Source organism: Pinus tabuliformis, chromosome 4_2, assembly GCF_031772625.1.
Source record: "Pinus tabuliformis cultivar Carrire ecotype Pingquan chromosome 4_2, CPIR1, whole genome shotgun sequence".
In the NCBI taxonomy this organism is placed as follows: domain Eukaryota; kingdom Viridiplantae; phylum Streptophyta; class Pinopsida; order Pinales; family Pinaceae; genus Pinus; species Pinus tabuliformis.
Genome location: NC_142304.1, coordinates 310,440,056 through 310,454,471, shown reverse-complemented (window position 1 = coordinate 310,454,471; position 14,416 = coordinate 310,440,056). Strand labels below are relative to the sequence as shown.

The 14,416-nt window shown below is 37.7% G+C and overlaps 1 protein-coding gene across 2 annotated transcripts in view; it reads left to right on the top strand.

Moving 5' to 3' along the window:
• The first annotated feature begins 1,163 nt into the window (after window positions 1-1,163).
• Window positions 1,164-14,416, top strand: part of LOC149169217 (type 2 DNA topoisomerase 6 subunit B-like) — a 397,612-nt gene continuing 384,359 nt past the window's right edge. The window contains exons 1-7 of one of the 2 annotated variants that reach the window (XM_089427042.1): window positions 1,164-1,468; window positions 1,546-1,639; window positions 1,752-1,853; window positions 1,961-1,987; window positions 2,684-2,792; window positions 3,004-3,079; window positions 3,336-3,356. In XM_089427042.1, coding sequence (XP_089283168.1) covers window positions 1,433-1,468; window positions 1,546-1,639; window positions 1,752-1,853; window positions 1,961-1,987; window positions 2,684-2,792; window positions 3,004-3,079; window positions 3,336-3,356 — 465 coding nt within the window. In that variant the 5' untranslated portion in view covers window positions 1,164-1,432. Of the gene's footprint in view, window positions 1,469-1,545; window positions 1,664-1,751; window positions 1,854-1,960; window positions 1,988-2,683; window positions 2,793-3,003; window positions 3,080-3,335; window positions 3,357-14,416 lie in introns of both variants that reach the window. The other variant, XM_089427041.1, reaches the window with a different exon arrangement.

The window sequence follows — 14,416 nt, the reverse complement described above, 5'->3', positions numbered from 1 at the left end:
TACTAAAACTTTATAAAATTATACATTATTTGTAAGTGACTATAAATGGCTTTGCCATTTAGAGTAGGCTACCCAAACCTCATGTGGGGAAGAGATTCCTAACACTTACCTAACTATGAGTTGTTGTAGAAACACTCATATGTTATATGTTACTAAGTCAGGGCCATCTTTCTTTTTAATGTGTTAAAATAGAAATTGATTAAATTGCTATCTTTAGAGAGCCTAGCTATATGCTCTTGACTTTTTAATGTGCTAAAAAATAAATTGGTTAAATTTATATCTTTAGAGAGCCTAGCAATATGCTCTTGTCTCTATTACAGTGGGACCTTTCCAATAATGTAGTTTTCAACTTTTTGTATGGAGGTGTACATTCTTTACCCGTCTTTAGATTTGAACTTGTGACTTCTTACAAGGAAGCACATGTTCTTAACCAAGCTATACTCATTGAAATCACTGTGATGAATTAAAATAAAAAAATGATAAAACTTGGAAAATTTTCAATTTTTTAAAATAAGAAAATTAAGTGACTTTTATGAAAATTCTAAAATCACTAAATATTTTAGGCATAGTCTAACATATAGATGAAATAAACTTTTTCATGACAAAACAATTTCAAGAATGAATGTGATTTTTTGTTATTTAAAATGCATTTTTTATTGTATAAATAGACTCAACACCTTGAAAAACTTTTTTGGGCACTCAAATTCTACAGATTAAACAAAAACTCAAGTTTTTAAAAATTTTTGCTAAATTTTAATTAAAATTAACTAGAAAATATATAGTGAAAAATGTCATTTCATCTATAAATTAAATTACACAGATATTTAATTCATTAAGTTAAAAAAATGTAATCAAATTGTTTTATGATTTTACTTTTTCATTATTTCACTAGTTTTAGTTTTGAGTTTTGCTAGTTTTACTCAAAATTCTGGTAAATTTGTTAAAATCACATTGTTAAACCAATTACAGATTTGAAGTTTACATAGGAGGATGGTGTTGAGTTTGGAGAGTTTTACTCAAAGATCTAGTAAATTTGTTAAAATCACATAGTTAAACCAATTACATATTTGATAGGAGGAAACAATACTGCATATTTAATTAATTAATAACGTAGGAAGTTCCACTGAACATTTAATCGACAGCTCCACTCAACATTTAATTGACCTGACCGATAACAAGATACTCGTATTGCAATGTCAATAATAAATGAGCATGCACATTCTGTCCAAGAAAATTCATCCATGAGCCAATCTCAAACATTCTTCAACTAATGCCTGCAAACTTACCCTTACATGTATTGAAATTGAAATTGCGAGCGAATTATAAGTCTCTGCGAGCCATAATCTTGTATTCTTTGTGTTGAAGGGAACCAAATACAGTCCTTAATTTCTATCCAAACACGGTCCTGAACCACCGTTCGTTCGTTCTAAAGATGGAAAATACCACACCTCATAATATCTGCAACGCTGTAAGAAAGTCCCCAGACATCATTTTAGCATTATTTTTTCAGATACGACCAAGAATTTATGAAATCTGTTATGGCAGCTACTCTGTGCTGCAGTTCATAGATGTCGAACAGCTGAAAGGCTCTGCCGCATCACTGTCGCAATAAAATGTTCTGCAACTTACAAGAAATCCAGTTACTCAACATTTCAAATGTCCAGTATGCATCATAATCTTTAATTTCGGTGACAATCATGAATGAGCAATGCTAATTATTTAGAGCTAAGGATTTCTATATTGTCTTACAGTTTCAGATACAGGGCCGGGAATTAAGATGCCTAACTTTCTACACTCGAATCGCTCTTTTAACAATGCCGACGATACCTATTTGAATTCGCCAGACACCTGGGGTAAAATTGTTTAGCCGCTTTGTTTACATTTTGAGTCTATCTATCTTTTTTTTCAGTACGTGAGTCTATCTATCTATACACACTAATGATTTGGCTCGCCGACGCAGATGGAGTTCTTAAGATCATAACCACGGGTAATGATTCGAGCTTATTCATCAGATTTTGAACAACAGACATGTTTTCTTTAACGTGCTTGCAGTGTTCAATCTTTCATATCCTTTCAGGAACCGTTTATGTTTGTTATTCCGATTAGCCTTAATGCCGAGTAACCCGTAATTTGCATTGCAGTGTGTCTTAGGGCCATCCTGACCGCCTGTCTAATTAAAATCGACTAAATAAATCCTATCATATCAATTTCCATAAGTTGTGAGAAATCGTTTATAGTGTGCGTTTTAGCTATCGCCAAATCTGCCATCTTTCTAGCGAAAGTTTACTCCGACCTATCTTTAGGCCTTTTAGTTAATGCAAGATTTGGCAATATTGACATCTTTTTGGCTAAAGTGGGTTTCGACTTACGTTTCGGATGACAAATTTCTGATAATATAAGAACATGGAAATATTTTAGCCAAAGTTTATTAAGACTTACCTTAGTTAGGAAAATCCAATAGCTTACTGTGAAAATGACTGTAATTAAAGGCAATTCTTGTGAGCGTCATATATCTACCTGTACAATTTGGCAATTTGGAGCTGATATATATACATCATTTGAATTTGTAAAATTCGTAGTCAATTACTATCACTGCCGCTGCCGTCTTCTACTACTAGTGGCGCCTTTTTATCTGGCAATATTTACTTGAACTTCCAATGAGAATGTACTTTGTTTTATGAAGATGCTGAAGAGGATGAAGTTCAGCATTACCAGTTAACCTGGGGAAATAGCAATGCCTCAAATAGGCCATTACACCTTGGTTCTTCTCCAAAGGCGAGACGCACTTTCAGGCAATTCTCTCTGGCTTTGCATTAGTATTTTTCTCGGAATTCTGTCCATTTCTTCACAGCCTGTTCCGATTTGGATTTTTAGTCTTCCCTGAACTATCTATATTTATTATATCAAGATATTATTTTACCACTGAAATGGAAATCCAGATTACACCTGGACCTCCATATGCGGCTTATTTTATTCTAAACTACAATTTGTATTATGTTTCAGTGGCACAGAAGCATCTTTATCAGTTCAAGGGAATCTTGAACAATTTGTGCTATATATAAAGGACTTATGCCAGAAGGTACGGCAATCTAAAGCTTGCAGAATTGTTTAACAGTTAACGAGAAAGGCTTAGTTTTGGGTAATTAAATGCAATAAACAAAGAAATGTGCGGCAGGAGAAGAGTATATAAGGTTTGGTTTTTGGATTGAGGCCATTTACACCGAACTTGTTTAATGTTTGTAGAGTACCGTATGGCTCGTGCTTTGGAATAGTCGTGTTATAAATTGAATATATCAGTTTTATGTTAGTGATTTGTGAAATTGTCTATGTTGCAGATTTCCATCCTGAAGATGTCGGTAAGTTCAGTTTCTCGTCGGTTCATATTTTGCTTATTAACAGCTATGAGAAATTGGCTTCTTTTGGTCATAAAATCTGAAAAGGTTTGAGGATTGTTACAGAATTGAAGTTTAGGTTGGTGAAACATCTAAATTCATTTCCTAAACAGTGCTTGCTACAGTGTTCAATAATTTTCTTTAAATGCAAGGGTTAAAGGCACTTTAGAATATTGCAAAGTTTGTAGTAAAGTCTGCATTTATTGTTCTGTAATGGCTGTTTGCGAAAAATGTAGGGATTATATTTATTAGATATGACAAATTATTATTTAGTTATGCCCTATAACCTATACAAGTCATTCAGGACCGAAAGAACAAAGTTAGCAATTAGCTTTACAAATTTAGTAATTGAAGTTCCATATTTATCTGGACATGATGGATAAGTACCCTGAAACTGCCTGAAAAATGTTGTTCATCGACAACGACCAATTTACTTAAGAAAAATAGTTTTCTTTTTTTTTTGTTAAGAAGAAATTTGATTCATAATGATTAACGAGAGTGGGGGGAGGAAGGCCGTCTCCGTGGGTCTGCTCTGCTGCGGCTAGGGTTTCCCTAGCTGCCTGAACCCTCGACGCTGGAGCTTCAGTGCAAGCACGTTTGGCGTCTCCGCGATATGGTTGAAGCTTGTTTTCATCGCCGATCGAGTGCTATTGCAGCTACTCCGTCATTGCTTGTGGACAACCTTTGAGGGATATCAAGCAGATGGTGTGTTGCTTTGTGGTTCAAAGAATGCACAATGAGTGCCCCAAACAAATTCGTGTAGAAAGGCAGAATCAATCCCATCTTTGGATCTGGGGTTTTCTTCCCTAGCAAAAAAGAACGTGGCAACTTTGAAGGAAAAAGTGCTATTGGGAAAGTTATGACTAGTTTGTGGCCAAGTTATGAAACCATTGAATATTGGGTTTCTATCAATTGGCCAAATCATAAACCCTCAAGCATTTGCTATTGTGGAAATGGGTATATGCATTTCTTTTTGAAAACCAAAAAGATAGAGACTAGATCTATACGTTGGGTCCTTATTTCATCGGTACCAGAGGTTTGCTTCTCACTCATTGTTCTAGGGAATTTAGTCCCATGCTGGAAATTTCATTTACATCTATTTGGGTTAGATTGTCATTTCTCCTACCTCTTTGCCAGGGTAAGGGCATTTTAAAGAGAGGAGATAAATTGGGATGATTTATTACCAATGACATATCATATGGGAACAATTTTTTGCATGCCAGAATTTGTGTGGAATTAATTTTCAAAAGGCCTCCTTGAGGCAATTTAGCTAAATATGGATGGGTGGTCTCATCTCTAGGGTCTAGATTATGAATATGTTCCTTTCAAGTGTAATTTGTGTCATGAATATGGATACTTTGGGAAAAGTTGTACAAAAGATTTAGTTTCGCGAAGTTCTCCAAACCCGTCGTCTCTTCTTAAAGAAGAACAAGGAGAAAATAAGCAAGGATTCATTCAAGTTAAAAGGAAACATAAGAAGCAACAAACATGTAAGGTTGAATCTCTGCATCAACCCCTTTCTAACAATAGTTTTGAAGTCTTGGATGTTTATGAGGCAGAAGGTGATCTTGAGGTCCAAGTGGATCAGCCAGTACCAAATCAAATCTCTTCAAAGAATACTTCTAGTCCAAAGATCGCTCTTGATTCGAAAGATGAAGAAGGCCTAGATCATGACTCTCCAAATAAAACTTCTATGGTGGGCAGGTTTTCTCCAAAGGTTCCTTCTGCATCAACTGATGAAGAAGTTGGTAAGGTGACCGAGAAGAAGCCCTCCTCTTCTTCCCCTTCCTATTCAGATGTGCTTAAAAATCATTGTCCTTCCCCACTGGTAACAAGAAGTAGGAATGATCATAGAAGAAAGAACTCTAGTCTTGAGCTCTATCTTGCACACTGTGGGTCTCACAATGGGCCGTCTTCTAGTAATTTATAGAAATGTTTTGTTTCTTGATTTTCTTATGCAAGCAATTTGTTAGAATTTACTCCTCCCATGAAGCAGTAGGAATAAACATTTGAAAATTTAGTTTTGGATTTCCCCCCCTATTCTCGTTGGGAGGAGGTGGATTTTTAATCTTTTTAGAATTTTATAAGGAAAAACCAATGTAACTCCTGATGTACTGGCCACATCTAGGGGTGGATTTTCAATGTGATTTATATAATCATTCTTGTTTAAAAAAGAAGAAGAAATTTTATTCATATTTTGAGTTCTCTAAATGAGAGTAACCAGTGCGTATTATCAATTTTCACATAATCAGGGTCTTTGAACCAGTTCTAGCCGACAATGTTTTCCAAAGCTATACATTCATATCCGATCTTTCAAACATCTACTACAAACTGATGAAAACTTCTACTAACAAAGCCTACCACTGATGCAATTGATACATTCACACATCTACTAGAAAACTACTACTACATCATGTAAAATATATATGGAGAGAATTGAGAAAAACATAGGAAACAAATTCCAGCCCTGGAGTTTAGTTGAAGGTTGGGAAGAACATGGGTTGAGGCATTCATCTTCAACGATGGTTCCTAGAATGTCCTTGGCCCCTTTCCATACACAAGTTGTTTAGCATACTTAAAGCTTTGGCTTGAAACAAGAGTCGAAGATAACGTTTCATCTATTTTTGTTCTTTGTAGAACTCAAATGAACCCATGTAGCGTATGATGCAATTGGTCGGTTGATCCGTAAGCTGTCATGGATATTCCACTGGACAGTTCGTCACAACTGATCTGATAATATTATATTTGAAATCTGAAATTCTACACTATTGCAACTTTATTAGATTTATGGATATGTAGATTTACTGTTAATAGTGCATGCAAGCGAATGAAGATTATGCAGAAAATAGAGAACAACAAATAAAATCTCACACACACATATGACACAAGATTTGCTCTGGGAAACCCTTTCGAGAGAAAACCTAGCTAGAAGGTGAGGCTACTCCACTCTCTTTCTTTGTTTGGAAATATGGCTGTCAGTACAAAGAAGTATGGTCTGTGGCCCGTTGGCTGCTACAGTGCACAAATCCTCTCTGTGTGCTCTACCTCCTATCCATCTTGGCTTTTTTTGCTCAACTATGGAACAAATGCACTCAAAAGAATGGGATCCCTTTTCCTCCTAGTGACCTGGTTATAACATAGCCCAATAGCTTACTAGTGGTTAGGTTTGACTACCTCAACTCTCAACCAAAGTTACAATATTGACTCTTCTAGAGTCTTCTACATCATAATCACATGGATATTCCCTTTTCCATGAATAATGGGGGTTGATGTGGCATCCTCTCGAATTATGGTGGTGAAGACAGAAAGGTCAGCTTTTGAGTGACATGACTTTCGCATATGGATTCTGATTGATGTGATTCTTGCGTCATTGGAAAAGTCTCTTTGTATAGAATAGCATGAAAAGGTGCCACACTAAAGCAACAAAGTTTTACCCCTAAAAAACATCGTTTGATGCCTCAAAATGCTTCTGGAAGGATTCAAACCCTGTTTTGCCAAACTGGGTCTCCCCAGTAAAAAGGGTCTTGTGAGCTGATTCCTCCACTTTTCCCACTCTGAAATTATTGAGATGGATGACAAATAATATAATGATCCAATCTTGATCACACCTCGCCATTTTGTGGGGCTTTTGGTCCCCAAAAGCTTCTTTAAATGAGGTGAGGAAAATTTTCCTTTACCTTCTCTTTGGTGTACTATTTAGCTTTGCCTGGAAGTTTTCCTTTCAGCCCAATTTGCCAAAGTCATGTTGCCTTTGTCTTGTAGTTCTTGTCAGGCCAGGCAATAACTCCTCAAAGCAAAATTGATTCGTATATCATATTCCTTCAGGTGGTCTTTATTATATACATGAGGGAGAGACTGTTCACTTCATCTCCCTATGACTGTTCATATTACTTATTATTTATTTACATTATATTCACCCAATCCTGATGATTAGGTGTCAACATTCCCCCCTAATATGAAGGGATGTTGGTGAGTCCAAGCATCATTCTGAATCGTTCAAGCTTTTCTCTTCCAAGTGCTTTGGTGAAGATGTCGGTTGCTCATTAGTGGAACAATGACGGAGATGGATTGTTTTGGCCTCAACATGATGTCGAATCAGGTGATATTTGGTATTGATGTGCTTCGTTCGATCATGGAACTTTGGTTTCTTGGCCAACTTTATTGCAAAGGTATTGTCAATCATGAGTGGAGTTGATTGTACTTGTTTTACCTACAAATCTTCAAGAATTTTCCTGAGCCACACAATTTCTTTTGTTGCTTCAGCCGCTGCCACGTATTATGCTTCTGTTGTGGAATCTGCTGGAACTGATTGTTTGCGTGATCTCCAGGAGACAGCTCCTGATCCAAGACTCATAGCATATCCTGAAGTAGATACCCCAGTTTCTTTGTCTCCATCGAAGTCTGAATCAGAGTATCCAATCAAGCTGAAGTCGTCCACCTGTGTATACTTGATTCCAAAGTTTTGAGTTCCCTTCAAGTACCTTAGAACTCTTTTTGCAGCAGACCAATGTCCCTCACAAGGCTTTTGCATAAACCTGGAGAGAATTCCAACAACAAACGAAATGTCTGGTCTGGTAGTAGTTAGGTAGTTGAGACTTCCTACAAGCTGTCTATACTTTGTTGCATCCTCAAATTCTTTTCCTTCAATAGATGTGAGCTTTAAGTTTTGTTCCATTGGAGTAGTAAGAGGATTGCATTCTATCATGCCAAACCTGTTCAACAGATCTCCAATGTATTTCTTTTGAGAAAGAAATATGGACTTCGGATGTTGGGTACTTCAATACCAAGATAGTAATGAACATAGCCCAAATCAGTCATTTCAAAACTTCTCCCAATTCCTTCTTTATGGATGCAATGTAGCTTTCATTGTTCCCTATCATCAAAAGATCATTTACATATACCACAAGATATACAACTGTTTTGCCAACTTTCTTGACAAATAAAGTTGCCTCATCAAGATCATAATGTTTGAAATTGAGTTTCAGAAGATGCTCAGTTAGTTTTTCATACCAGGCTCGTGGTGCTTGTTTGAGGCCATACAAGGACTTCACAAGTTTGCATACTTTATGTTCATGTCCTTTCACAGCAAATCCTTCAGGCTGGGACATAAAAACATTCTCTTTTAGATCTCCATTCAAGAAAGTAGTTTTTACATCCATTTGATGGACCTTCCAACCGTTCTGAGCTGCTAGGGAAAAGAGTGTCTGGATGGTAGCCCATTTTGCTGTGGGGGCAAAAGTCTCCTCATAATCGACCCCTTCCTTCTGTGCAAAACCTTTTGCCACAAGCCTAGCTTTGTGCTTGTCAAGTGAGCCATCAGCTTTATACTTGTTCTTGTAGACCCACTTACAGCCAATTGGTTTGGTTCCTAATGGAGGATCAACCAGCTTCCAAGTGCCATTCTTTATGAGGGCATCATACTCCTTTTGCATCGCTTCTTTCCATTCATCATGAGAAGCAACTTCTTTGAAGGAAGTTGGTTCAAAATCTGTAGACAAATTCAATTCACAATCATAAGAAACATCCATATCAACAGGTGAATTAGAGTCATCTACATCACCTCCATTTTGCCAGTTTGAGTTTCTAGTTCCTCTCTTTCCAACCTCATCAGGATAAACACTTTCAAGTGTCTTTGCCAGCCACTTTGGGGGACCTTCCTCAGATGGTCCAGGCTGCTCCCCTGATTGAGTTGGGATTGAATCAAGGTTGAGTCTCCCAATTCTGTCAATCACATCACTTAAAGCATCATCCGTTGTTGGAGTTTCATGCAGGGGAGAGTGTTCTTCAGAAGAAGATTCCACATGTTGATCTAGTATAGGAATCCCCCCTTCAAGATGTGGAATCTGATTGTCAAATTCTTGAAATGATTTTGCTTTTGGGAATCTATCCAAGTGATCAAGTTGCCACTCAACAACATTGTCAGTTTTGGATGATTCAAGAAAAATTACATCTCTAGATACAGCAAACTTTTTATTTACTTCATCATAGAGACGATATGCTTTGGAGGTGTTTGAATACCCCAGGAAGATACATTTACAACTTCTAGCACCAAGTTTGTTTCTATGTACCTTTGGTATTAAGGCATAACAGGTGGAACCAAAGACCCTGAGATGCTTTACCGAAGGAACATGTCCATACCACATTTCATATGGAGTTTTGTTTCTAATAGCATTAGATGGACATCTATTCTTTATATATGCAGCACATAGAACAGCATCAACTCAAAACATTAGCTTTACATTTTTTAAGAAGTGCATGGATCGTACCATATTTAAGATTGTCCTATTCATTCTTTCAGCTACACCATTCTGTTGGGGATTATAAGGCATAGTTGTTTGATGTTTGATCCCATGTTGGCAAAGATAGTTTTCAAATTCATTTGATGTGTATTCTTTTCCATTATCAGTGCGAATAGACCCAATATGAGATTGTGCATCACTTTCAATCCATTTATGAAAGTTCTTGAATGTTTGAAAAGCATCAGATTTGTTCTTCAATAAATAAACTCAACACATTCTGGTGTAGTCATCAATAAATGTCATCATATATTTATTTCCATTTGCAGAAGGAACAAGCATTGGACCACATAAATCTGAATGAATGAGTTCAAGTTTTCTATGTGCTCTTGAATGTGAATCATGAAAAGACTGTTTGCTATGCTTTCCTAGAATGCAAGCATCACACTGCCTAAGTTTCCTCGGAATTGTAGGCAAACCAGCAACACCATTTTTCTTCAACAAGTGGAGGCTGTCATAGTTCAAATGTCCAAATCTAGCATGCCATAATAAACTTGATGGAAGTGTACCTTCTTCATGATGAGAATTGTATGAGAAATGTTGTGCATGAGCAGAGGTACCTTGCAGCTTGAGAAGCCTTTCTTCTTCTATTCCCTTCATGACAAGTGAGTGGTTAGATGCTTTTCTTACCTCAAGCTTGCCCTCAAACATATGAATGGAGTGACTTTGCTGGTGGACCAAGGACAACAAGTTTCTCTTGAGCTGTGGGAGATATAGAACATGATGCAGAAGAAAGTCTGGAAGACTAGGCAGTTTAAGCGTGATTGTGCCAAGCCCTGATGGCTTGATTTTTGATTGGTCTGCAAAGTATACTGCTCCATCAACATTGTCAGTGAATTCTTCAAAAAAATCTTTTCTATGAGTCATGTGGAAGGTTTCTCCTGAATCAAGCAACCAATCATTTTTCCAGAAGCAAGTGAAGCATTAAATAAATCTTCATTTACTCTAATATTACATTGTGCCACAACATAGTGAGCGGATTTAGGTGCTTTACCTTTGTCTATATCATCAGTTTTACCTTTCTATTGGTTTCTTTACTGCTCAATTTTGTCCCATGGTAACTTGCATGTAGAGGCATCATGTGATCCATTTCTTTTGCAGCGTATGCAATGCAAATCTGCCTTTTCTCATTGAGAGTGTCTGCCCCCTGCCTCTAAAATATCTTCCTCTTCCTCTTCGACCACCTCTTCCTCTTGAAGAATCTTGAGCAGGACGCTTTTCTTTATAAGCAAGGCACACAGCCTCTTCAGAAGATTCAGGGGCTGTCTTCTTTCCAAAAGCTTTCTCTCTTTCGGCAAACTTTTTCACAAGAGAGTCAAAGGTGATATATTTGAGATTTCCATTTGCTTGCAATGACTCAAGATAATTGAAGTAGGATAAAGTGCCTTGAGAAAAGCGATAAGAGAAATATCCAATTCAACCTTAGTGGATTTGTTATCATGCATTATAGACTTTACTTCAGATGCAAGAGCAAGAGGATCATTATTTTGCAGTTCAAGAGTGAAGAGTTTAATCATGAGTTGAACAACTTCAAGTGCAGAATGTGAGTCATAGAGTTCTTTCAGCTTTTGTAAAGCTTCAAAAGCAGTAGAAAATGGCTAAATATGGCGACTCACCTCTTCATTTACAGATGCTGCGATTAATGCATAAGCTTTGTTGTTCTTGTTTTCCCAAATGACAAGCTCTTTGTTTGAGGCAGGTTGTTCTAGCTCTTTGTCTCCGTCTCCAACACACACTCCTTTCCACAACTCATTGAAAATAAGGATGTGTTTTATCATTCAGGACCACTTAGGATAGTTCTCCTTGCCAGTGAGAACTATTCCCACAATGGATATGATTGAATGCATTGTAAAATCTTGTACTGTAAAAAAACTGTGTACTGTAAAAATATACTTCTGCTGCCAATATAAAATATTTTCACTTCTGGTGTTAAAGAAAAACTGCACTATGATGGCAATATTATGAAAAAATGCAATTCTATTAGCAATATGACAGAGGTGTTGCTGCAAAATTATTAGTTGCATATCAAGAAGTGATCCATTACACTCGGAGTGGCGTGCAAGTAGAACACGCACTTAAATATGCACCACACCAGCGTCTTGAAATCTTATGCTGAAATCCAAATAATTTTAAAGTGCCCATGCATTCAAGATATCAATCCATGTATCTTACAAAAATAACATACCTTTAGTTTAGTTTTTTTTCAATCTAAATGGATGAAAAAAATCATCCCGAGATTCAACGGGCATTGCAGTCAGCTAAATATAGCTGCTACATTTTTTGAGACAACTGAAAAAGTTGTCATCGAATCTAGATGGTCCATCGAAGATCCAGAATTTACTTTATTTTATTGACATCAATCATCCAATTTTTAGCCCCAACAGGTTCTAAACTTCTAATACACGACAGTTTCCGAGATTTTCAAAGCAAAAATACGAATGCGCTGAGAATTCAGCCTGGGTTATTTGATACCACACTCCCATACATCCACCGAGCATTCCAATAAATAAAAACAAACCTCTCAGAAAAACCGAGTCTCATGGGAAGAAGCTTAAGGGATTTGAAAAACAAGGACTATATGGGCAAAAAAACTCTCAAATGCATGGAGGCACCAACGTGGAGGCACCAGTTCTCTCTAGCGTGGTCCGGAGGCGAGGCTCTACCAGTTCTCTCTAGCGTGGTACGAAGGCTCCATGGCTCGTATCAAGCAGGTAGCTCGCCACCAAGGCTGCTCACAAGTCTGCAGCCACGCCATTCACGCAGTAAACTTTCGCAGCAACACGGCCTCAAGGCATGCAGCGATTCAGAAGGTTTTCAAGTCTGAGGCTATTAGGTCAGAGGATTCAGAATTAATTATGGCAGACAGAGTGCACAGGGGCAGTGGACAGAGAGTGCAGTAGGCAGAAGGGAGTTACAACTATTTTTGGGAGCTGGCTCCGATACCATGTCAGGCCAGGCAGTAACTCCTCAAAGCAAAATTGATTCGTATATCATATTCCTTCAGGTGGTCTTTATTATATACACGAGGGAGAGACTGTTCACTTCATATTCCGATCACTGTTCATATTACTTATTATTTATTTACATTATATTCACCCAATCCTGATGATTAGGTGTCAACAGTTCTCAAACTCTTATGAAAAACTGTATTTTTTGTCAATTTTGATTGAGCATTAGGTGCCAAATCGTCCACAGAAGGTAGGACTTGTTCCTCCTTACTGATCTAGCATGAAAGACTCATAGAGTTTCAAATTCTCTACATTCACGACTAAGTAAATGCACATATATGGTGGTAAACTAAGTCGATAGGCATTATCACCCACCTTTTCTAGTATCTCAAAAAGACCATACCTCAATGTCTTGATTTTCTTACCAGGCCTTTGTAGCCTCTCCTTGTTCAACTGTAGCCATACTATGTCTCCCACCTTGAACTATTTCTCTGTTCTGTGCTAATCATGTCTGGCCTTATATTTCTCCTATGACTTTTGCAGTGTCTCTTGCACCTGTAAATGGATCTTCTTGATCTTTTCTACAATTTTTTTAGCCCTCAAGGCGTCTTCTATAAGATCTTCCCTCACTCCTCCTTGATGTCCATATGCAATGTCCAAAGGTGAAGACAACAAACATCCAAAACAGGTTTCAAATGGGGACTTTCCAGTAGAAGTGTGGACTGCTCTATTGTAAGAATGTTGTAAATATACCAGATTTTCATCCTAGGTCTTTGGATGCTTCTGGTTGTATCCCCTTAGAAGCCGCACCAAAATCCTGTTGACAACTTTCATTTGTCCATCTATTTATGGATGGAATGTTGTAGATCTCTTCAACTTCGTGTCCATTTTCTCCCACAATGTAATCTAGAATGCATTGAGAAATCTTGTATCATTGTCTGAAATGGTGCTCCTTGGTATCCCAAAGCGTACCCAGAACTATCCAAAGAACAAGTTCGCTGCTTCTTGCCCACTGATAGTCTTTTTATAGGGCATTAGAACACATATCTTGTTGAACCTGTCAACTACCAAGAATAGGCAGTCATGTCCCTTCCTGGTTGTTGGTATACCTCCCACAAAGTCCATGAAAATACTTTCCCCGGGATGAGCGGGTATAGATAAGGGATTATATAAACCTTGTTTGTTATTGCTAGGCTTGCTGGTACAACAAAGCATGCATCCTCTTATGAACCTATCTACCTGCTCTTGCATCTTGGGGAAATACACATACCTTTGCAAGTTGGCCACAGTCTTCCCTACACCAAAGTGCCCTGCAACCTTGGAGGTGTGAGCCTCTCTAATTAGTTGCAATCGCTCACCTTTAGGAACACATAGCTTATCCAACCTGTAGACTAACCCATTTTGGAGATTGTAGTCAATGGTGTTGTTGCCATCATGCACATGACTCCGACTCTGCGACTGCTGAAACACCTCCTTGAATTCCTTATCCTTTGAATATGCCTCTCTATATGCATCATGGGTGAATGGCTCCATGTGCATAAGAGTTCCCAAAGTCATGATCTTTGGTGTGGGTGACCTTGAATGCATGTCGGCCAACTTGTTTGTGCCGCCCTTCTTGTACTTGATCACCAAATGAAAATGCTGGAGAAACCCCATCCACTTGTAATGCCTGGTCTGCTGTAGCTTATTCTGGGCCTGCAAATACTGTAGTGGTTGACGATATGTGTGGATTACTATGTCCTTTCTCATTAGATAGTGCTTCCAATTCTTCACAGCTTGC